Below are 25,688 nucleotides of genomic sequence, written 5' to 3'. Positions count from 1 at the left end.
ATATATGGACTGGGAGTCTGTGGGTTTGGCCTGTGTATTGTTACGTCCTAGATGTAAGGGGGTAACAGAGAAAAGTAAACATAAATTTGGTTGGTGTGAGTGAGTACCAGTCCCCTGCCCAGCACAACAGACACGTTAAATTTCAAAATCAAGTATTTAATTTACAGAATTTCCAAATGTAGTATGTATCTTCATCATAATTTGGCACTGCATGCACATGAAGTTCCAGGAAACCTGTGTGAGATTGCTGTTTTACTGGCATGCTGGCTTTTTCTGGACGTAATCTCCTCATTGTCCACATTTTATTTTAGAGCCAGTTGCATAAAAATGCATGGCTTCTATACTAAAGTGGGTAGTGCATGTTTTTAGGAATGATGATGTTCTCTCTAGGGGTTGTTTTACCAATGATCGTGACATTAATTCACTCTTAGCCAAATGTGGGTGCTTCCCAAGTTGACCTCAAAAACATCAGCTGTGTCGCTCCGTACAATTATAGATTAGATTCAGGGAGCCAGTGTCGAACAGTATATCAATATTGACAATGTTATGTGCCTATTTCACATAACCCGTTACTTTTAATTTTTGTTTATTCTTGACTAAGGCAAAGACAAAATATAAAGATTGTCAATCTTTAATGTCAGCTCTGCATTGCAGTTGGGACATCCACCAAAAATGATATAGAACAAACGTGATTCACACATTAGGTTGTCAATCTTTAATGTCAGCTCTGCATTGGCTTGTGCAATGAGATAAGTAATGACAACAGTCAAGTCTTCTGATCGCTCCAAAATGTGCAAAAGTATTATTAAGACATAGACAACAAAATCAAGTATTTAAACTGTTGGGGGGAAACGTTTTGTACAAAAAAATAAAGACATTTCAAAAAGAAATTTTTTAAAACTTATCAAACATTCGATGACTGCTCAATTGCAATTTAACATAACTCTCAAATATTATACAAGTTTAAAAATATAATATAAATTTTAATGCATTGCCTCAATGCGCCATATCATTAGTAATTTGATTGTTGGTCCATGTCATTGTTTTATTTTACACCTTGGCCTATTGCTCAAGCATTTGAATTCAGCATGTTTTGTGTCTGTCTGTCTTGCTCTACTCTCTTGTTTAGCTCATAAACAAATTAATAAATAGTAAATACATTATTTACTATATTATGGAATTTGTGGTGTTGCCCAGTTTGCAGTGTTAAGTCATGAATCATTCCACTCAATTCATAATTCATTAATTGGTATTCTCTATATTGTACAGATGCTTGTCACTGTCTGCCACTATTTAAATGAGCTCTTTTCAGATACATTTCAGCATCATTATGAGCTGAAGAACAGCACAAATTGTAAATAAATAATTAAAAAAAGAAATGTGAATGCAATGTATGTGCTGATATTCTGGCAGATATTTGATTCTGAGGTAATCGTAAGAAACAAACCATAAGATTATGCTCATTGATGCCTGAGGTCAGTCCATTTTTGGTAAAGGTTGTGCATCATTTTGCATGTCACCTGGAAAACTTTTGTGAGTGTGTTTAGTACTACACAGTCTGAGACACCTTTATGATGCTTTTACCATGCTAGTGATCTTTTATTCATCATCTATATGCAGAAAGGATTGTCACTGAAATCAGATTGCATGTTACTGCAAGCTTTCACACACACAAGCCAGCCATTAGACAGCTTGAACCTTAAGTTGGTTAACGTCTACAGTTACATAAATCATAGGAATGATGTTGACCCATGCTGTTTGCAGCTATGTCAGGTTACTTTGGTGGAATGAGAGTATATTCTGTAAAAAAAAAAAAAGCTAATTCAGTCCTTCATTGCTGCCATAATTGCAACATTTGTGAATCGATTGTGAATCTTATATAACCAGTGGTCACTTAAATTAGTTTTACTTACATAGTTTACCTAAAACATAGTTTAAGTAATTTGTGTCCTCCTGCAGTCAATAAAACTGCAGCACCAATAAAAGCATGTGTGTATGGTCAAAGTTAGTTTGACTTGTGCAAAGAAAAATATCTTTTTGTAAGAACCCTGGTATTGACTCAGGAAGCTCATAGAACTATATTACACTATTTTGCACCAAAATAGCACTTATATGCAAAGCTGTTCAACATAACAAGCAGTACAAGTTTTTTTTTTTTTCCTTCTAGCATTCTCATGTGTCAGCAGTCACTAAGAATGTCATCAGATCCTTTCCTGAAAAGTGCTTATACAAAGCAGCGTGAAAATTAATCCATTGTGCATGAGTAACATTGCAGCAAATAAGAAATCTGATGGTTTACCCAAGTGTGATTGATGGAGGGAGCACAAGAAATGGTGCAACCTGTATGTTGGTGGTGTAGTGGCGGTGGATGAGAGAAAACATTGAATAAATAATGAGCTGTGCAAAATTGTGGTGGATTTTGGATACATAGTTGCAAGAAAATGAATTTTATCATGCATGGGTGCAAAGCAGTGAGGTGTAATGTTTGTATTGTGTGGTTTGGTTTTGCTAGACCTTTGTGAAAACCTTTTTTAAACACATTGGCACTTAATCTTTATCCTGTTCAACCCCATACCCCTGAAAAATGTGTTGCTATTTCCTTCGTCTTTCCTGGTTTCCTGTCCTCTTCATTTATTGTTATCTGCTCCTTTGGCCCTCCTTTTATTTCTTTCTCAATGCACCAACCTTTCATAATAGTGACAATCACACACCATAACATAATGTGTTAATTTGAATATTTTTTTTTTTTTTTAATAATACATCTAAGACTGTTTTTAAGATTCCTGATTTGGATATTATGAAAATCCTTGAAACTCATTTATAGATTGTTAAAGATGCATTAGGAATTTTGACATATAACTTTTTAAATATAGTTTTATACAAGAGTAATTGAATGTGAAAATAAAGGCAGAGAAATATGCATATTTTTTCATGCCTAAAGAGCTCACAGTCTGTGGTAAATGCAAATCGTTATCTCCATTTGAGGCAGGATATCAACAGCAGCCGGGCATTTTTGTCAGCTTGTGTTGTCTCCTGATGTGTTCAGATCACCCAGTGATAATCAGTTGCTCTGCAGTGTTAGTTGAAATCCTGTTTTTTATTTCTCTCCTCAGGTAAGAGTAAGGAGGCTGAGATCAAGCGCATAAATAAAGAGTTGGCCAACATCCGCTCAAAATTTAAAGGAGACAAGGCTTTGGATGGATACAGCAAGAAGAAGTATGTGTGCAAGCTGCTGTTCATCTTCCTTTTGGGCCATGATATTGACTTCGGCCACATGGAGGCTGTCAACCTGCTCAGCTCCAACAAGTACACTGAGAAACAGATTGTGAGTGGAACCCTCTCAAAATATCCTGCCTCGTGTCAATGTGTATTAAATTCATAAATGAGTGTTTTTTTTGTTTGTTTGTTTGTTTTGTAATTTTAACACTGGTGACTTTGTGTAAGCATGTATTTGTGTGATAGATTATTGCACACTTTACTGGTGCTCACAGCCAGATTAATTACAGTTTTGGTCAGTGAAGTGTCGATTTATTTATCCTGGCATTCATATGGCACTCACAATGCATTGACGGGTTAATAAGCCAACATATGGAGTTTTGAACAATGCATATACATGAACATATTATAGTTTGTAAAGCCTTTTACACTCTTATGTTATCTGACACTCCTCATGAGTTTCACGCCATGACAAGAGATATCACAAATGAACATCAGCAGAGGCTAAATGTTTTCAGATTTTTCATTCTTTTGCATAGAGACATGGATTGTAATTATAGGGCAAATGGTATGCAGGATTTTGACCACACTGTTGAAACAAACAGATCCAGTGTGCAGTGTTAACAGCCTCTGAGGTGTATCTGTCAATATAAACTGCCATTTAAAGTTTGGGGATTTTTTTAAAGAATTTTAGGATTTAGCAAGGATGCATTAAATTAATCAAAAGTGACAGAAAATATATTTATAATGTTAAAAAAGATTTCGGTTATATGTAAATGATGTTTTATTGAACTATCAATTTATCCAAAAATATTGAGCTGTTTTCAACATTGATAATAATAAGAAATGTTTCTTGAGCAGCATATCAGCACATTAGAATGATTTCTGAAGGGATCCCGTGATCACGTGTGTCTGAAGACTGGAGTAATGGCTACAGGAAATTCAGCTTTCTCATCACAGGAATGAATTGTATTTTTTTTAAACCTAAAACTTCATATTTCAAAATATTACTGCATTTTTGATCAAATAAATGCAGCCTAGTTGAGAATAAAGAGACTTCTTTCAAAAATTTTTTTAAAAATCTTACTGAGCCCAAACTTTTGATCATTAGTGTTGCAAAAGTATCTGAAGTTTATTACTCTGCAGTTTTACCCTTGTGAAAGTTGTCTTTTCTAGATGTGCACATCTAATGAGCGTGGCCCTAGTGAGTAAGTGTCAGCACCAGATGTGTTTTTAGCTTGTCAGAGGCTTAGTGGCACTCCATGCCATGTAGACCTACCATGAGGTCTAATTATCTCCTGCTGATCAAACACCCACTCAAGCAGCCACGCAGCTCTCCACAGGGTAACACTGACAGAAGCAGGGCTGAATCTGGGCAATCGGAGCATGTTTCGGTACAAAAGGACAACAAACTGAGGGCCATTTTGAATCCGCTTATCATTTTCCTTGAAAAGGAAAAGCATTAAAATAACATTTACAATGCAAACTAGACAACAACAGTTGTTGTCACTAAACTCCACATGGCCTTATCATTTGCTCTTGGATAATGCTGTACAATGAAGGAGATTTATGTAGCACGAATTGTGGAATTTTTATGAATTGTGGAAGGGTTGCGGGGGACACCAGATCTCTTGCTTCCTGTTGCAGTTTTAAACACTGCCATAAACTAGAAATAAGTTGAGGTCATGCATCTTGTTAGCCCTTTGTTAAAGTCCTTTTCGCTGCAAGACGTTGTAGTATAATGCTGAAGAATGTGGTGAGGTCACCACGTTTTGACCACCTCCTCCCATACGGGTCAAATACATTCAATACAAAATTCAGTTTCCTGTGAGCCCAGCCCAAAAATTCAGCAAAGGTTCTTCACTCAAATAAACACCAATTTCCTTATATAGAACTCTAAACAGTTTCACCACAGAGTCTTATTCTGTGATTCTTTAAATACCACTTATAAGCACGTTAAAATGGATTCCAAACCTGATTTAGGTCACAGAGCGGCCTGCTGTGTGGTAAGATGTGGTCTCTCAAACTAAAAAATGAGTCACAGCCTACAGCTAACTGTTTCAACGCATCCATTAGCCAGAAAATTCCACTGCTCTTCTGATACATGATATGCTATGTCTTGGGTGCTAAATTTTGCTGCACAAGGGTTTTTTCCTGTTTTTTATTTTTTTTAATATAACAAACATACAGGAACACCAACAAACAACCGACTAATGAGCAAAAGGCTCTATAATTTAGAATATAGGTATGTACCGATATATGACAGAGAAAGAAAAATGAAAATACAAAGCTAAAGTCATCCAGAAACAGACAGTCAAAGGTTTTTAAGGCTTAAAAATCTAAGCAAAGTCTTCCAGAGTGACGTTTGTATCCTTGATAAATTCAGTGAACTGTAATAATGGAGTTGCGATACACTGAATGGAGCAAATGATTGAATTTTGCTAGCTGATTGTAGTAGAAATCAGATGATTCTGATCATCTTGCAAGACACATTCCTCCAAACCTCCAGACTTTAAAAGCACGTACAACATCACGATGCAGCGAGAGTGGAAAAGAAGCAATTGCAGGAATGAGGGAGACACATTAGCTCAGCAAGCGGGGGAAATCTCTCTCTCGTGGTTTAGTGCTTATCCACAGAGCTCGCAGGGCTGCCGCTCTGAGCCTGTTTGAAGATGACGGTTCTTTAGTGACGCTGTCTTCATTTCAGATTTATCATACACTCATTTGGCCTGAGTCAGCATCAAAACAGAGATTGTAACCATCAGCTTTCTTTTCTCCCTTCCTCTTTTCTGTGCTCCAGGGATATCTGTTCATCTCTGTGCTGGTGAACAGTAACAGTGAACTGATCAGGCTGATTAACAATGCCATCAAGAACGACCTGTCCAGCCGAAACCCCACCTTCATGTGTCTGGCTCTGCACTGCATCGCCAACGTGGGCAGCAGAGAGATGGCCGAGGCCTTCGCCGGAGAGATTCCCCGCATCCTTGTGGCTGGGTGAGCAACTTTGGGCTGGAAGGATTGAGTGAGAGGGCAAAAGTTATGAATTCAGGTTAAGGGATTTAGATTGAAGGAACTTGCATGAGGAGAAAAAGAGGATTAATAAAAAAGGAAGTGTGTATTTGTGGTGTGTCAAGTAAGAAAAGTGAAATTATGCTTTCTTGTGTTCAGTATTTGAGATTATGATTTGGATTTTTATTGCCAGTTATAGCCTATAAGTTATACTATATATATATATATATATATAATATCTATATTGCTATACTCTAGCAAGTCACTATAGGCGAAACCCATTGTTTTTTTTTTTTTTTTTTTTTTAAGCAAAAGTCAATTTTCAGAATTTGTGCTATTTTGCTTTCATAATTTGTTTTCTTTTAAACTAGTGGAAATAAAACATCAAAAATAAAAATTAAATAATTAATTCAAAAAAAAAAAAAAAATTTAATCCCAAAAAAAATTTTCAAAAAATTTTTTTGTGTCTGGCTGTTGTCAGTATTTTCTCATTCATGGAGTGAAAACGATATCTGTATGAAATCTGTTTCTTAAAATTTTTTCCCTAAACAAAAATATTGAACTTCCCTAAATCCATTATCAAAAGCATACTGCAATAAATAAACCTGAATGTAGTGTCTTGCCTTAATTGTTTGAGCAGAAGCATGTTGCTATAGATGGCTGATGTAGTTCCTATTGTAATGACAGGGACACGATGGACAGTGTAAAACAGTCAGCTGCTCTCTGTCTGCTCCGTCTGTATAAGACATCCCCAGACTTGGTGCTCATGGGAGAATGGACCTCTAGAGTGGTGCACCTGCTCAATGACCAGCACATGGTGAGTCTGGCACATAGAAACCACAACCTCATCATGTTCATACACATATCTGGTGATGTATGTAAGATGTACACAATTATGGATCATCAGTGTTTTTTGTGGTTGTTGCATCTTAAAAGGGTTCTTACTGATTTCTGATTCTGTTCTCTTCTCAGGGTGTGGTCACTGCTGCGATCTCCCTGATCACCTGTCTCAGCCAGAAGAACCCTGATGAGTTCAAGACCTGTGTGTCGAAAAAGTTGTCACGACTCAGCAGGGTGAGTGTGTATCTTGTTAACTCTGCATGCTTGTATAAGTTGTTTTGCTGCTTATATACAGCTTTTCATAGTTGTGTAGCAGGTTTTGTTCTTTATTTGCAATGTTTTGCCACTTAAAAAAAAAAAAATGACAGCAATTTTATGAAATGTTCAATTCTTTGCAGCCCCAGATTCATGTGTTCTTGTCTTTGATTCGTTCTTGTTTTTCTTCCATTCTCAGATTGTGTCTTCAGCCTCCACTGACCTGCAGGACTACACCTACTACTTCGTTCCTGCTCCATGGTTGTCCTGCAAACTGCTGCGACTTCTGCAGTGCTACCCACCGCCTGAGGACGGTGCCGTGAAGGGACGGCTGGTGGAGTGTTTGGAAACTATCCTCAACAAAGCCCAAGAGCCACCCAAATCCAAGAAGGTTCAGCACTCCAATGCCAAGAATGCCATCCTATTTGAAGCCATTTCTCTCATCATCCACTATGACAGGTGCGAGTTGCCTCCATTTCTCTCCCAAACCTTAGAAACTTCACAAATAACTAAAAACGCACAGATCATTTTAGGAACAATTTTTGTACAAATGGATTCATATATATTCAAATATTTATATAGAAATATGTTCTTTTTGTGTATTTCTTAAATAATCGCTTTGTTTAAAATGATCAGATAGGGTATTTCAATGATTTTTTTTATGTATTAATTTAAAATTAAAAAAGCATTTATCTGTTGTGTTCAAACTCTGTTTCACAACAGCGAGCCGAATCTTCTTGTGCGGGCATGTAACCAGCTGGGGCAGTTCTTACAGCATAGAGAGACCAACCTGCGTTACCTGGCCCTGGAAAGCATGTGCACCCTTGCCAGCTCCGAGTTTTCCCATGAGGCAGTTAAAACGCACATAGAGACGGTCATTAATGCTCTGAAGGTAAGTGGATAGATTCTGCATTCTTACAAAATAAGATCTCTCTTTTTTTGCAGCAATAAAAAGGCTTTTTAATGGCTGATTCATCCTTTTGTTATTCATGGACACTGTTTATAATTATTTAATTCTGTTTCTTCTGCTGGCAGACTGAGAGGGATGTCAGCGTGCGTCAGAGAGCTGCAGACCTCCTCTATGCCATGTGTGACCGCAGCAATGCCAAGCAGATTGTCGCTGAGATGCTGAGCTACCTGGAGACAGCCGACTACTCCATCAGAGAGGAAATGGTGCGTCTCTCTTCCTCTCTTCCATGGCTCTTTAGCCACAGGTCGTTGTTTTAATGTTGTTTTAACTGCTGTGTCTGTAGGTACTGAAGGTGGCCATCCTGGCAGAGAAATATGCAGTAGACTACTCCTGGTATGTGGATACCATTCTGAACCTAATCCGCATTGCTGGCGATTACGTCAGTGAGGAAGTGTGGTACCGCGTCATCCAGATCGTCATCAACCGTGACGATGTGCAGGGATATGCAGCCAAGACAGTCTTTGAGGTAAATGACACCAGATGTTCAAATAGTCACTTCTTATACACATTCAGAAAATTGATTTCCACCATCATTACCATACTTTGTGCAACTCTCTGTTTGTTTTTTTAACTTCCACAGGCTTTGCAGGCTCCAGCTTGTCATGAGAACATGGTAAAGGTTGGAGGCTACATCCTGGGAGAGTTTGGTAACCTTATTGCTGGTGATCCTCGTTCCAGGTGAGTTCTTGTATTAGTGTTTTCTGACATCACACTTTGGATGTGTTTTTAATCTTATTGCTGTACTAATGCTGTCTTCTCTTTCTTTTTTTACTCTTTTTCTTTCATCTTTCCTATAATGTGAAATTCATCAAATTGTTCACACTCATCCCACCTCTGTTCTTCCATCTCACTAGTCCTTTGGTTCAGTTTAACTTGCTCCACTCTAAGTTTCACCTGTGTTCAGTCCCCACACGTGCCCTGCTGCTTTCTGCCTATATTAAGTTCATTAATCTGTTCCCGGAGACGAAGAGCACCATTCAGGAAGTGCTGCGCTCCGACAGCCAGATCAGGAACAGTGATGTCGAGCTGCAGCAGAGAGCTGTGGAGTATCTCAAACTGTCCTCGATCGCCAGCACTGATGTCCTAGTGAGATCACGCTCTTTTGCACGCACTTTGTTGATTTGTGTCTCACCATTTATTTGCATAATCATCTGTGTCACTGTGTGTAACTGTAGGCCACAGTGCTCGAGGAGATGCCTCCATTCCCAGAGAGAGAGTCGTCCATCCTGGCCAAGCTGAAAAAGAAGAAGGGACCAGGAGCCGTGTCTGTGAACGAGCTAGAGGAGGGAAAGAGAGAGGGAGGAGAACTCAATGGAGGGGGAGAGAGAGGAGGGGACAGCTCTGCCATTGCTGCATCTAATGCTGTGAGAAACATAAACAAATATGGATAAAACTTGAAATTTTTATATAGGCACTGCGGTCAAAACGTTTGGGTGTGTGCAGGATTTATTTTTTTCAGCAAGGATTGGTTAAATTGATCAAAATAGACAATGTATAGTTTTACAAAAGATTTATTGTTAAAATAAATGTTGTTCATGTTAAAAAGATTCAGCATATTAGAATGATTCTGAAGGATCATGTGACACTGAAGACTGGCGTTTTTGGCTTTTCCATCACAGAGATGAAATTTGTTTTAAAATATATGTCCAAATAGAAAAGTTTTGTTTTTAAATTGTAATATTTCACAATAGAGGTCCTTTTTTTTTCGCATTCAAAATTGTCCTTTTTTTCTTTCATATTTGTCATCCCTTCCTATTAAAATCCATGCTACGGATGCAAAAACGCCAAAAATCGAAACCTGATCTGAATTTTTTTTATGACAGACGAAAGTTTCGGTGGCAGTGTGCAATGACCTTAATAGTTATAGTAGTAGTGTGTTCACAATAATAGTATTTATGATCAAATGAATGAATCTTGGTGAGCGTAACAGACTTCTTACAAAAACATAAAAAAATATCTTATTGACCACAGACTTTTAAATGGTAAAGTATAGCAAGCCCTTTGGCTATAAACATTGGGTCTGGTCCACTTTGCAGCTTACACTGGTCAAGAACCACCTACTTAAGACAAGAAAGGCCTGTCTGACTGATATTAAAGGGATAGTTCACCTAAAAATGAAATACACAATATAGCACAATAATAGACTGGCATGATCAAAATCTCTGCCCAACTAAACAGAACAAGCATAGACATTACTCAAAAAAAAAAAAACACAACATACCATTCTATCTGTGAATGCCATGCTACCCAGAGTTTTAAAACAGAGTATTTTTCCACTAAAATGGCAAACATTGCCAAAAAATGTTTTTCATTTTATCAACCCAGTACCTTGTAGATATGACTTTATTTCCTGTCAGACTGGCTCATCAGATTGGAGAACAGGCAGCTCTTATCATTTTTGTAGGCAGTATGCATCAGATGGTCAGTGCATGTACTGTGGGCAGTCTGTGGGCTGAAGCTGAGACTGAGACTAGTACGTGGCAGACTTCAGCCGTTGGGGCCATGCACACATGTTTGCATTGTACAGGGAAGTGAGTCAGCAAATACAGAACAATCCCTAAGAAAACACCCACCCACTGAACACATCCTGATTCCAGTGCTTTCTGATTAGACATTCAGCTCTTTATCATGTCTTTATTAAACCAAAATCCAATGTAATGAACGCTCTCTTTCTTTTAGTCTACTCCGTCCCCATCTGCCGATCTGCTGGGGCTCCGCGCGGGTCCCCCTGTTACTGCCGCCGCTCCCAGCGCAGGCAGCTTATTGGTTGATGTTTTCTCAGAGGCAGGTGTCAATGATGATGGCTTCCTGAGGTAAATAAGGATCCGGTTCATTAGCATCCTATTTTCAGTCCATTGTGCATTTATTGCTTTACTTAACTGAAGTGAAGTGCACTAATATTTTAACATGTTCAGAGCTTGTATATACGTCCGTCAGGCTTTCTGCTCTTCTGTCGTTTGACTTTCTACTGTTCGTTCTTCTTGTCTTCTTCTTTGTGTGTTGTGTAATCTTGTGTCCTTTATCTTGCTGTGTATGTGACTGTCTTTCTCTTTTCTTGCCTCTTTTTTTCTCTTTCCCTCCCTTTTCCACCTCCCTCATTTTGGTGTGTGCGCGCACATGTTTGTGTGTATGCGTGAACATATGTGCGTCTCACGTCCTTGCTTTTCATTGGACGATGGCAGAGATCTGGAACCCCCCACTGAAAGCTCTGACTCCCTATTGGCTGAGGGTCCTGGTGACTCTGAGTAAGGGGCCAGTGGTAGACTACAGTGTCAATGTTACAGCAAAACTTACCGACATTCAATAGTCATAATAAATGCTTAACTTTTTGGTTATTTATAGATGTTGTTGTGTTATTGTGTTCTTTTCTGTTTGTGTCTGTGGAGTATTTTCTGTTTGTGTGCTGTGTGGTGTTATTAATTGCTAACATTTTATTGGCCGCAGATGTAATGCCGGTACTAACCTCTGCCTTTGTCTCTTTCTCTCCTTTCTCGCTTTGGCTTCACTCTGCACTTCTTCTCTTCTGGCTCACCACTTTCTAATATCTTTAATCTGTTTTAACCATCTGTGCCTTTTCACACTTAACACTTCTCACCCCTCTCTTCATCTCCTGGGGTCGCTCTCCTCTCTCTGCATCCTTTGCTTTCGGTCTCTCAGCTCTGCTCCCCCCTCTGTGGTCTCTGAAGATCCTGCTCCTCCTCTGCCTGAGTCAAACGAACTGCTCAACAAGTAAGAGCTCACTCGCCCACTTCACTCCCTCCACTCAGTCAAACAACCATCACCCACAGCCTTTCTCAGATTGTTTCTTCTTCTCTTGTATTGGAAGACAGAATGCAAAATGTAGTAAAAAATAACCACAGACAAATGTTGTTGTTGTTTTTTATATTACTGTTAATCTTAAGCATGTAGAGTGGGAACTGCTAATCAATATTTTGTCAAGTATACACTAAAAGTCAGGGTGGATCAGTAAGATTTTTTTATTACTAAAAAAAAAAATATTTTTTATTACTACTGGTGTGTGGAGATTCTAAGAAATCCACATGGTGATAGAGATTCTGAGAAGAAGTCCACATATTTAAATTAAACCCAAGTGTTGTTGAGAGATTCTGAGAAGTCACGCATTCAAAATGACTGAAGCCATGTATTTAAAATGTGTTCTATTCATAATGATAAGTTTCATTTCAAAAGTTAAAATTTAATATTTCATGGAAAGGATCTGTCTCATATATATATATATATATATATATATTAGGAGTGGCACGACTACTGATTTCTGCTAGTCGATTACTTATTTTAAAAATACTCGAGTTACTCGACTACTCGTGGTTCATGCTGTAAATGAATAGACATTAAATAGTTTTTATCAATAACGTTTATTAATTAACTATTAATTAATAGCCTAATACAACATTTACATAACATACTGTATGTAAACTGTCAAAAATTTATAATTATGACAATACATATTTTAATTTTAATGTAACCAGTATTTGTATCTGTAACAGTCACAAAATTATTAGTATCTGTTTTCGGATAAAACCATGTGTCGTACAGTTAAAGACCGTCATGACTATCTTTTTTCCCGTAGTTATCACTGAACAAATATGCTGCGTTAAAGTAAAATAATTATTAATTTCAAAAAATAAATTAATCATATAAGCAGAAACGTCATGACAAACGTTTAGTGATCATTTGAACACTACTTAATGAATTCAAGGCGCACATTTTCATTACGCAGAATTCTCTAAGCGAGTCTTTTTGAACTTACTAAACAAATGTGCATGTGCCACGCAAACCATCAAAAAAATAAAGAAGCAAACATAGAAAATGTATCTGCATCTAAGTTGATTATTAGCCTACTTTTAAGAGAGAACTGGGTTTGGTTTTGGAGAGACTGAAGCGCGAAACGCGGCTGTTTGATTGGTGAGCGCGCTGTGCTTATTCCATTCATTCATGTATCATTTCGTAGCATATGGTTTAAATCATTGCCTTTTAAATATATACAATTAATGGACCGTGTATGATGTACTATTATAGGTGATATACTCTTGTCAAGCTCTTATTTCTGAGAGATGCACGGAGAGGCAATGTGCGGTGTTTGATTTGTGCTCTTTTCGTTCATAAAATTTATATTCATTCACTTCACACACTCATTATTGCGTGACTTTAGGTCTGTGTATAATATTGCGCTGATCAACTGTTATCTAGCAAACAGCAGAGTGTGCAAGCCTCAGACGAATATTCAGGCAGAATTATTCCTTATCCGTTATTCATTTTTTAAGCCATTATCCGTGCCATTTCGGCTTCGGGCACACCCCTAATTATTAAATTACATATTTTAATTTTACATGTAACATAGAGAAAGGGATAGAAAGTTACAGCTACACGCAATATTGTAATCCTACAATTTGCATTGTAGGCAAACTGTGCATGCATTATGGTTAATGCACGCTCGAGTAGTCGATTGTTTCCGACAGCGCCGACTAGTGGTTAAAGTAGTCGATCACTCGACTACTCGACTAGTCTGTGCAACCCCTAATAAATATATATATATATATATATATATATATATATATATATATATATATATATATATATATATATATATATATATATATATTAACAGGTTTCATTTTTATATTCAAAAAATGTTTTTGGTAAACTTTATGGTATATTTCATATGTAATTTCACAGTATTTCTAACTGCGTAGTCAGCTGAGTCTGTTTTGCATATGAAGTTGAACTGCACGTATTGTTCTTTTGTATCAATTTTTAGAATTATCAGTATTTATTCACAGTATCCCCCAGAGTTAGATAAGTCCATACATACCTTTTTCATGTCTATTTTTAAAGGAACACTCCGACTTTTTGGGACTTTAGCTTATTCACAGTATCCCCCAGAGTTAGATAAGTCCATACATACCTTTTTCATGTCTGTGTGTTTTATTTGACGGATGTGTTATTTGAAGTGTTATTTGACGCACCCACCACTAGCCTAGCTTAGCACAAAGACTGGATGTAAATGGATAATGGTAGCATAGTAAATCCCAATAAGTGACAAAATAATGCAAACATTTTCCTATTTACATGTTGTGATCTGTGTAGTCACAGCGTGTACAAATAACAAGGCTATATGAGACAGAGACCATTTTTAATCGTATAAATACTGGGAACTATATTCTCACTAGGCGTAGGAGCACAGCTAACGTTACTTGGGCGGAGTGATTAGCAAAAAAAAACATGACTAACTAGCTAGAGTTGACGTGTGCATATTTTGTGTATTGACACACTGTATGCAAAATGGCTATACTACAATTTCATTGAACTATGAATGATCATTATAACAAATCACTTACTTGCTGGACAGCTGACCATTAGGTTCACTCGGCATGGGGCGTTTCTTCCAGTTGATCTTGTCACAATGGGGAAAAAAAAAAACGACAACTGCCGGGTGTATTAGGGCAGAGAAATCTTCCGTGGTAGTGACTCAAATATTTTGATTGTCATCAAGCCTTGACATGATGGCAATACCCGATCCCATTCATTACAACAAAGGCACTCGGTTTTCTGTCGGCATAGGTTGGCATGTTACCATTTACACCACCAGTCCGTGTTTCGTTCTGATTCTCCCTTCGACATCAATCTGTTCGGCCATCTTGTCTTACAGCTTCCAAAGTTTGTAACTCCTCGTCTGTGTATTCTGGCTCAAAACTATATGGTTCTGGATCTTGGTTTGATACACAGTAAAAATTCCTCTGAGTCTGACAATTCCCTCAAAGTCAGCCATGATCACGAGTCACGTCTAGCTAGTTAGTCACCCCCCCCCCCCCCCATGTTGTTGTTACGGAACCATCAACAGGGCGTCTCATGTGCTGCGCTAATCACTCCCCCGCCCAAGTAACGTTAGCTGTGCTCCTACGCCTAGTGAGAATATAGTTCCCAGTATTTATACGATTAAAAATGGTCTCTGTCTCATATAGCCTTGTTATTTGTACACGCTGTGACTATACAGATCACAACATGTAAATAGGAAAAATGTTTGCATTATTTTGTCACTTATTGGGATTACTATGCTACCATTATCCATTTACATCCAGTCTTTGTGCTAAGCTAGGCTAGCGGTGGGTGCGTCAAATAACACTTCAAATAACACATCCTTCAAATAAAACACACAGAAATGAAAAAAGGTATGTTAGGACTTATCTAACTCTGGGGGATACTGTGAATAAGCTAAAGTCCCCAAAAGAGTCGGAGTGTTCCTTTAAAAGGTCAGGTGTTATTAGTGATAGCCCAGATGACGACTTATGTATGGAACAACAGTATTTATAAGATAGGACTCTGCAAAATAGAGTAGGTTTGACTTTCTGAGACTCTGGTTCTCTCTATCTTTTCAGCGCTCACTTCCTTTTCTTTGGCTTCACTCTAAGACTCAGACTTAGAACTCTTACAGGTTTTTATTCAAATTCAGATACCTTGGAAATTCAGATACTTATGATATTTTGATACTTCAATATTTTAATACTTAATACTTTGGTATTTTTGATTTAAAAAAGATAACTGTTCATGTTTTACTTACAGTTTTACATAAATGTTTTCATTAATACTAGTTGGGTTCAATCCATCATAAATGGATTGTTAGTATTAAAAATGTAATAACATTAGATTTACATTTTCTATATTTGAAGGTTATTATTATTATCAAGAACTTTATTTCCAAGTTATGATTTGTGGTTTCTGTTCTCTATATTCTTTTTAATACATTTACATATTATTACACCTTGACCGTCTGAATTGGATTAAATTTTGCATCAACTACTAAGATTTATTTACTTTTATTATAGTATTCAGAAGTGATTGAAAGATATTTATAGTGTTAGAAAATATTTCTATTTTAAATGCTGTTCTTTTATGTACCTTCTATTCATCAAAGAATGTTTTCAGCGGTGATAATCAGATATGTTTCTTGAGCATCAAATCAGCATGTTTGAATGATTTCTGAAGGATCATGTGACACTGAAGACTGGAGTAATGACTGCTGAAAATGTTGTCAAAGGTTTAAAATACTTTTTAAAACATTAAAATGCAGCAGCCAGTTATTTTAAATTGTAAGATTTCACTGTATTTTGATCAAATAAATGCAGCATCGGTGAGCATATGAGACTTCTTTCTGAAACATTGAAAAAAGTCTTAGACCCCAAACTTTTGAACGCCTAGGATGTGCAGAGAAAATTATTTATTTATTTAATGTTGGGAAATGCTGTCTTATATTCTGTTATTTTGACAGCTCAGATTTATAATCTCTATTATGACTATTAATTATGGTGACCAAAATATACATTTAAATACAAAAATGATCAAATGAAAGTCAGCACTCACTCAAAATCTCTATACATCTATGAAACCAATAGCCTGTGTCTGCTTTTTGCCCTACTACTGTTAGATGTCCCGCATAAGCTTCATGGCTATATTTGCGCTAATCACTAGTTCACAGCTCCAATACTTATTTTTTATATTTTATGAGATGAGACCATGGCACTACATGGTAGACAGCGGTCGGGAGCATTGAGGTCTTTTTTTGCTTAAGCTTAAGCTTCAGGTTACAGTCTCTTGTCTCTGTTGTCACCCTCTCAGCACCCAGCCTCCTCTCAGTGTCTTATGCTGCATTCACTTGCTCCTCGGATGGTTGCCTTAAGGCCAAGTCATTGTTCCTGTGTTGAGTTGCATTGCTTTACGTGCCTGTTAGAGTGAATAATTGCTAAATTTTTAACTTAACCGAGTCCCTTAGCATGGACAGAAACTAATTGGATCCTTTACTAACACTGCTGGTAATTACCAGTTTTACACTAATGGTCACAAAATCCCATTATAGATCAATCTAAAAATTTGGAAAGTGAGGTTTTCCAGGTGAATTTGCCCAGTGGGCAGCTCATGTTTTGATTTTTCTGACCCCATTTTCAAAACCCATTACAAAAACAAAGTACCATTTCCTGGCTGTCCCTGCATGTTTGTCTGCCTCACACACACTCTTATCTCTTGCCCTCAGGTTTGTTTGCAAGAACAATGGAGTTCTGTTTTGAGAATCAGCTGCTACAGATCGGCAATAAAATCTGAATATCGCCAGAACCTGGGTGAGTCACAAAAACATCTGCCAAAATTGTAATTGCATCATCTAGAGGTCCATGTCAGCAGACTTCTGGGACTATGTCTTCAAGTTTACTCTATTTTTAAGGAACTGCGTTTACGGGAGTGACGAATGAGACTGTAGCTTCAGCATACGCATTTTAGCAGTTCCATTGCTCATTTTTATCCTGTTGTTTAAGCATTATAAAAACCTGAGAGGAATATTACAGTGTTAAAATTTGAACTGGATATTCAAAATGCTTGTGGGTTTAAAGACGAGATGTCTTATTTAGTGCCTACATAAAATGTCATTTACAAAAGTTACTTCATATAAATAGATAACATATTTAATGCAAAAAAGTGTCTACTTTAATGTTTGAAATACAAACTTTTATGAAATGAAAATGTCAAAATTATTTAATGTCATCTAATAATTTATGCCTGACAAGATTTTTTTGGTGTATGAGCTATTGTTACACTGAATGACATTTTAGTGGGTGTCTCCTGTATGATAGTCATTAATTTTTTCATGCTCAGAAAAAGAAATAAAATTAAACAGGACAGATTCTAATCTACAGTTTAAAGCTGTATTAAACTTTTGATGCTCAAACATCTTTGGTTTGTGTCTGTTGTCTCTCCTCACAGGGCGGATGTATCTGTTCTATGGCAATAAGACGTCAGTGCAGTTTGTAACTTTCACGACCACAGTCACCTGTCCAGGAGAGCTACAGTCTCATATCCTTCACATCAATGCACACATGGAACTCATGTTCATTCTAGCATGTTTGGCATTATCAGAGTACACTGGTTTGTTGTTTAACTCCTTAACTGAACCCACAGCTCAAGTTTTACAGGCTAAACCAGTGGAGCCTCTCATAGAAGGAGGTGCTCAGGTGCAGCAGGTCATCAACATTGAGTGTCTGACTGACTTCAGTGATGCACCACTCCTCAACATCAAATTCAGGTAACAGATGCATGCATTTAAATGGTTTATGACCATGAGTCAGCATGCACTCTGAGATTTACTTAACTGCTGTGTTGTTTCAGGTATGGCGGAGCTCTCCAGAATCTCACCCTCAAGCTGCCTGTTACCATAAACAAGTTCTTCCAGCCCACAGAGATGGCATCACACGACTTCTTTCAGCGCTGGAAACAGCTCAGCCTGTGAGTGTTTGTGTGTACACAGAAGACAAATTACTGTATATACATGCATCACAAACTGTTCTCGAATGAGAAAAAAATGTTAAATTCCCTTCTCACAGGCCTCAGCAGGAAGCACAGAAGATCTTCAAGGCCAACCATGCCATGGACACTGAAGTGCTCAAAGCAAAGGTGGGTTTACACAACCTTATACCAACTTTGTAAGTACACTATACTATATACTGTACGAGGGATTAGACCGATATGCACTTTTCAGGGCCGATGCCGATACCGATTATTACAGATCAAGGAGAACCGATAAACGATATTTTGAACTGATATGTGTCTAGTGTAAAAATGAAAATTAATGTCAAAATTAAGGAATAAAAAGGCCTCTGACAAAGACTCTCTTTAACTTATTTTAACACATCTTTAATTCTGAGAACTGTTCATAATAACAACATTAATATTAATAATAACCAACAAACATAAAAAGTGCTGGGAGCATCCATCAGCAGCATTCTGTAAACTTAAGTAAAAACTTAAAGCAAATTTAAACAGCAACAAATGAACAAATAATGGAAAATAAATGTAATCTATATATATGTGTGTGTGTGTGTGTGTGTGTGTGTGTGTTATATTTAGCATTTTATTTGCAACCCGGAATTGCATTAAAATCACACACAACCCCATATTGTAATAGTGTTTTATTTTTTATTTTTTAGACTGTTTATCACGGCGATACAAAACTAGGAAAGTATACAGGACAGCGTCATCCACAGAAACATGCAATGTGAGATTATTGACAATTTACGTTATTAGCATAGGGATATTAGCAGGGTGCGATTGTGTGAAAATAAAACAGAGGGGGGGATGCTTTTTGAAAAATTGCTATGAAATGTTTTTAATACGACGGAAATTGTATTTAGTGTGATCTCAGTTTAATAAAAACATTGTAAGCCTACGTTAGGCCTGTATTAATTGTAATGTTTTAATGTCCATGGTTATTTCAAACAACAAATTAACGTTACATCGAGAAAGCGAGCAAAGAACACAACGGAGCTTTTTGAAACTCCGAATCAGTTAAACCATTGCGTCGCAAAATGATTCACTGTTTTCGATGCGCTTCAATCGGATCGCGCGGATCGCGAAATCATTTGATTCAGATCTGGACGTCAGAGCGGGTTTGCATGATGTTTGCATGATGTATAAAAGTTATTCAGCAGAGGCAGGGATGCATAGACCAGAAGGGGGGAAATCCCCCCCCCCATCCCCCCGGCAAATCGCACCCTGGTTATTAGTCAAATGAGAGAGCGCGGCCGCGCGGAGATAACTAAATCGGGGATAGGGAGCTCGCGTCGCGTCAGGGCGTCAGAGCTCGCGCTTGATGCCCCTTTCAGCTCTTCAAAATTGCATAATGGTAATTCTGAATCTGTATGATAAATTATTTTGCAATCATGTTAGAATAAAGCAATATTTCTCCAAATATGCGCAATTATTTTGAATAAGAGCCCTAACGGAACGGACGCTGTTCAGTGAAGCTATGTGAACAACACAAAAAAAAAAAAAAAACGCAGCAGACGTGAGTGAATTCATTTGTGTTGATAATCTATTCACAATATAACGTTACGTTGGCCGAATGGTGAGAGAAGTAGGTTTTAGTTTCACTATCTCAGCACTGATGATGATCCGTTAAAGCATATCACTGCAATGACGGACATTGACCCGGGAATTCACAGTATAATAACTGAACGGGGCCTTGTCATATATAAAATCGATTATATTAGGTGTTTTGCAACTTCAGTGTAGTGATTTATTGCAACTTAAGGAACGTTTACTGCATTCTTACCTTCGAGAGATAATTATTGATGTGTGATGCTGATCACTGAAGCAGCTCCTGTGCTTTCGGTGGAGAGCGGAACATTTTCCAGCCGCCCAGCCGTATTGATTGGCCAGGCTCGTGACTCCCAACAAATCAGCGGACGATGGGCGGGGGGTTAGTCTAGGCCACAGAGCGGTTGCGCTCTGACTGAGGTGGCTGGATCAGTGCCAAGATCGCGCATTTTCAAAATAAAATGGTTTTATCGCAAAATCGGTTTTGAAAATGGGCCGGATGACCCCTGGCTCCCGCCCAGATAACAATAAAAATGCTTAAGTCTCGGCGCGATAAATCGGCCACGCCGATAATCGGTCGACCCACTACTGTGTACTGTATCACTATACGTATTACTGTTACGCTGGGCTTCTGTTTAGGAGTTAATAGCAGGTGAAAAACAGTAAGCATTTTCAAACAGTAGTACGCACAATTGTCACAGACATTGACATTTACTGTTTAGACATTTCCAATGTCCAGTTAAATAAAATCATTTAGCATTTTTAATCTACGTTTGTATGAAAAATGTCTTAAAGATCAATACAATGGGTGAGTCAAGAATAGATGATGGCTATATTAATTTAGGTGCGTTCTTCACAGGGAAAATAGATGATCAGGTCATTGCATTGCATTTGGTGGGATACAATTCCAGTTTATTTTGCAATATATGCTACACATTTTTGAAACCCCCTCATGTTGTAGATTATCCTGGTTATCTGGTGTATTTTGGTTTGATCTTTTTGGCCAAGAATGAATCACGCTCAAACCATAGGGGTGCAGAGGAAAAGAAATAAAATGAAACTATAACTGAACTATACCAATATCTATAATATAACAAAATCCTAATAAGGAGACTCTTCCTGCAGACTGGCATGTCTAATTTTTTTACAGACTCCAAAAACTCTTACACTGGTTGACAAAAACAGATATGAGTAAATTGTCTCTTTATTTTTTATATTGTTTTGTTTTGTCATCTCTGACATGATTTGTTGTTGACCATAGTAGCTACATGCTGCATCATTGTCTTTTTCCATCTGCTTTACAAATAGCGTGGCAGCCAGTCTTAAGGGTGCAATATTAACATGATATTTCATTGTTTTAAATATATTGGTAATCGATGATGCCTGTATATTTGGCAAATCCCTATACTGGAATAGTATATGGTGTTAGGATGGCAGAAGGTTTTAATTAGAAGAAAACTTTAATTATAGCCATTTCAGTTTAGAGGGGAGATGTCAGTTCCTGTAGAATTTAATGGACAGATGAGCCCACTTATCGTGATTCTGATTTTCGTCACTTTCATGTCTATTTGCCATCACTTTTTCATCTGTTCCATTCACCCATCTGTCTCATAGTTACCTGGGATTGGGCATGGGCTCTCTTGGAGAATGTCGGATCCGAAACCCAGAGAACTTTGTCGTGTGCCTGAGTGATCCAAACCAAGGCCCAGCAAGTGGGTTCTCTGCTGAGACTCGAGCCCAACGCACAAGCCCTCAGGTATGAACAGGACATTCATTTTAAACAAACATGTAATCCATATTTACACAATCAGAAGCAAACGGAAAACAACACAGAAATGCCACAAGCATCAAAAAAGTCCCTCCATCGCTGCTATGGAGCACAGACATCTCACCAAGTCAGTTTTATTGCATTCTTACTGTTGTCCTGTGTGTCTCCTGTGTCCTGCTGATGCAACTCAACTGTCTGGGGAGCAGCATGTAACACATTCATCCCTGCCACCCCTTTCAACTCAAACCCAACCTCCAGCCTCCCTCCTCCTGCTATGTGATTCACCTCCATGTCTGTTAGTTAAACCCAGTTGATTTGACGTGACAGCAGGCGTCCCTTCTCTTTTGTATCTCATGAGTTTTCCTTTGCCCATTGTGCAAAAGTTTACATTTAGTCTCTGTATCGGCAGTACGGAGTAAGGATCAGACCACCATTCAGACAGCAGAATTTCAAGAATGAGCGTTGCTATCTGCACAACTGATGCGTCTTTCTCAGTGTGTTTTGGGTTTTTGGTTACATTGTTACCAACGCTTCTTTATCCTCTCTGTGTCTCTCAGGATGTTACCGGTTTAACCGTGCGCACCAGCAGTAAGGCACTGTCTCCAAGCGTCTTTGGTGAGCTGCTGGCAGAAACAGTTCTAGAAAGTGAGCCGATCGAGACTAGCACCAAAACTAGAAACCGCCACCCAGACCAGACCAGCGTTCCTGAGAGGGACCCAGCAATAAAAGAATCTACCAAAACCGCATGTACGGAAAACTGATTCATAAGGTGAAAAAGTAGCTGTCAGCCTCTGCGCAGCCATTACGACTGTCCTTCTGAATAATGATTATTATTACTGTTGTTATCATCAGCGCTGCCCTTTTCTTGTTTTTATGGGTGTCTACCTGTGTGTGAGCAAATGGACGCGAACAGGAAGCGTGCATGTGTTTTTTTACGTTACATGTGTGAAAGAGGGAGTCATGGTGATATGTTATCCGTTCTCTAGTCCTGCCTGTTTCAACGATTCGCACTAAAATCCTGTGCTTGTGTTGGACAGCTTGTGTGTGTGGTGTGTGTGTGTGTGGGTATGAGGGGGGGAGGGAGAAAAAGCAAGTCTTCTCTCTCCCAGTATTTATCCACAAAGTTTCAACCGCAAAAAACTGCACATTAGTGCTGTTTCTTTGGAAACATTCCCTATTAAGACGACATTAGGGCAAGACAAGTCCGAAAACACAATCTCATTACCACTAATGCAACGGCACTTCCCTAAAAAGAGGCCAGAATCACTAACCCCCACTGCTTTCTATCTCCTATTCCTCCTCAACTGAAAATTGGTCACATCCAAAGCCATTGGTATGATACATAGAAAATAACAAAATAAAAAGAAGAGATTCACATGCATTTCCAGTTTATCGCCGACTCATTACATGCGTTCCTTGCCTGTGTAGATCAAATGAGCTGGCCAGTGCACTTTAGAGGCTTTGAGAGGAAGAGGCTTTTATAGGTCCCACCCCCTTTTTTCCTGTTCTTGTGTTCCTATGTATTCAGTAACTCATCCTTGACAACCCATATCTGGACAATGTTTATTGAAAAAAAAAAAAACCTCTCAGATATATAAATTATATATATAAAACCAGGGTAAATGATTACCCTTCATGGATTGCATTTGTATGTCTCATCTTTCTTGTTTTTGATAGTGGATATGTCAGTGTGTTTGTATGCTTTTCTTAAATGGTCTAATATTTTTTTGCTCTTGTTTTGGACCATTCCATTCTGTACTACGAACTGACAATGGGCATAACTGTTTCAGGTTAGTCGTACTTACAGTGTTATAAAGAACTGGGGAGGTTGGGAACTAGAATCAGAAAGAGGAAACATGAAGAAGAGGGAGGGTCAGGTCCACTAGTGTGTGAGTTTTCTGCACATGAGAGTGCAACTGTTGTGGACCTTCATGTAAATGTCTTTTTTTTATTATTATTATTGGTTTAAAAAACAACTCTTCCAGCACAGTTATTGACTGAAGGGAATAGTAGATGTGTGGTTACCTCATTACTAAATCCTTTCACAACACGACACACACACACTAAAGTAACCTTTGAGTGGTGGTAGTGGCCACAGCTTGAGACCCAATTTTCTTTTGCAGCGATAAAACCTGGGAAAGCACTTATTTGTGTGAAGTCATCACAGGCACCGCGTTCGCAGTACACGCATTCTTAGGCTTAGCAGGGACGGGGCCTTAAGGGGGAGCGCTGGACCAAATCAGCTGAAAACTGTCAGTCACGTACAGGGATTATTACGATTTGGGTCAAGCATTGTTTGGTGAGCGAGTGTGTGGTGTTTGATTCTGGTGTGATCCATGTGTGAAAAATCATAATAGATTTATGCGACATTGGTATATTAGTTCAGCTGGGGGTCACGCTTCCCTCGATGCAGTGATGCAAGTACTGGGACCAAGTCGTATCATAGTTGATTAGAGTCACAGTATGCATGGCGTGCGTGTGTGTTTGTGTGTGTGCGTCTAGCACAGTATCCGCTAGCTAATGCAGCCCGGGTGTATCGCTGTTTCAACCTGTCAACTATACCTGTGTTTAGATTAAATTTACTCTGTACTGAAGGGTATGTGAAAGTAAAATTAAGTGCCATATACTCGAACAGGTGTTTCTCTTTTGTGTGTGTGGTAGGGGATGGGCACAGAGATCATGTGGCCTACAGCTGAATCTCACACATGCACCAAGCACAATATAGGCCTTTACTTGTCTCAGCATGACAAGGTATAGGCCTAACTACATCTCTAAGATGTAAAGTGGGCCATGAACATGGGTTTAAAAATGTAACATAACCCACGGTAATATTAAAAAAAAAAAAAAAAAAGTTTACCAGCCTTGACACCATTCATTCTGATTAGAAAATTAGTTTTTTTTTTTTTTCTTTTTTGGATTTATAACAGCTAACAGAACTGTAATGGTGGTGTGTCAATTTTAATAGAAAATAAATATACATGTTCTTCTTCTGTTATTTGTTTCACAGTGTAAACTCATATTTCTGCACACCCCTTAATATGATTATTTATACTGTGAAAAATATAAATTAATATCAAGTTCATGATTAGGTGGGCTTAATCTATCCAGGAAGCCAATATGTGTCCCTGGACCACAAAACCACAAGTCAATTTTTTTAAATGGACAATTTATGTATCATCTGGAAGAAATAATAATAAGCTTTCCGTTGAGGTATGGTTGTGTAGGGAGAGGACCAGTATTTTTGGTCGAGATACAAACTATTGAAAATCTGGAATCTGGGGGAGCAAAAAAAATATATAGATATTATTGAGGAAATCGCCTTTAAAATTGTCCCAATTGAAGTCCAATTATCAATGCATATTATTGATCAAAAATTAAGTTTTGATATATTTATGATACGAAAATGTACTATATTTTCATGGAACATGATCTTTAACTTAATATCTAATGATTTTTGGAGAAAGGAAAACTCGTTCCATTTTGACCCATTGCAATGTTTTGTTGGCTTATTTGCTACAATGTAACTGTGCTTTTTATGACTGGTTTTTGTGCTCCAGGGTCACATATGCAGGATTTCAAGATTTCTTTTGCAATTTCTTTTTCAATTTCATTCCATCAACGAAAATGGGCAGTTTGGTTTGTTTAATTTGTTAAAAAGAAAATGCAAAACTCCATTTGTCACCCGGGGGGTATAGCAATAATACAGTTATTAAATTAACCCATTTAATTTAGTCTGTGCAATTGAGTGTTTTTGCA

General features: G+C 38.0%; 1 protein-coding gene across 1 annotated transcript; it reads left to right on the top strand.

The window, feature by feature from the left end:
• Window positions 1–6,919: 6,919 nt before the first annotated feature.
• LOC122144156 (AP-2 complex subunit alpha-2-like) lies at window positions 6,920–22,693 on the top strand. Its single transcript, XM_042754847.1, has 17 exons — window positions 6,920–7,099; window positions 7,198–7,299; window positions 7,520–7,779; window positions 8,044–8,212; window positions 8,356–8,493; window positions 8,574–8,756; window positions 8,871–8,968; window positions 9,145–9,376; window positions 9,466–9,558; window positions 10,970–11,103; window positions 17,375–17,418; window positions 18,056–18,189; window positions 18,265–18,374; window positions 18,458–18,574; window positions 18,673–18,771; window positions 21,779–21,920; window positions 22,490–22,693. Exons 1-17 carry the CDS (start codon window positions 6,920–6,922, stop codon window positions 22,691–22,693), a joined length of 2,439 nt encoding a protein of 812 aa, XP_042610781.1.
• Window positions 22,694–25,688: the final 2,995 nt, after the last annotated feature.

Source organism: Cyprinus carpio, unplaced genomic scaffold (genome assembly GCF_018340385.1).
Source record: "Cyprinus carpio isolate SPL01 unplaced genomic scaffold, ASM1834038v1 S000006603, whole genome shotgun sequence".
Taxonomy (NCBI): domain Eukaryota; kingdom Metazoa; phylum Chordata; class Actinopteri; order Cypriniformes; family Cyprinidae; genus Cyprinus; species Cyprinus carpio.
This window is presented reverse-complemented; position numbering and strand designations above follow the sequence as displayed.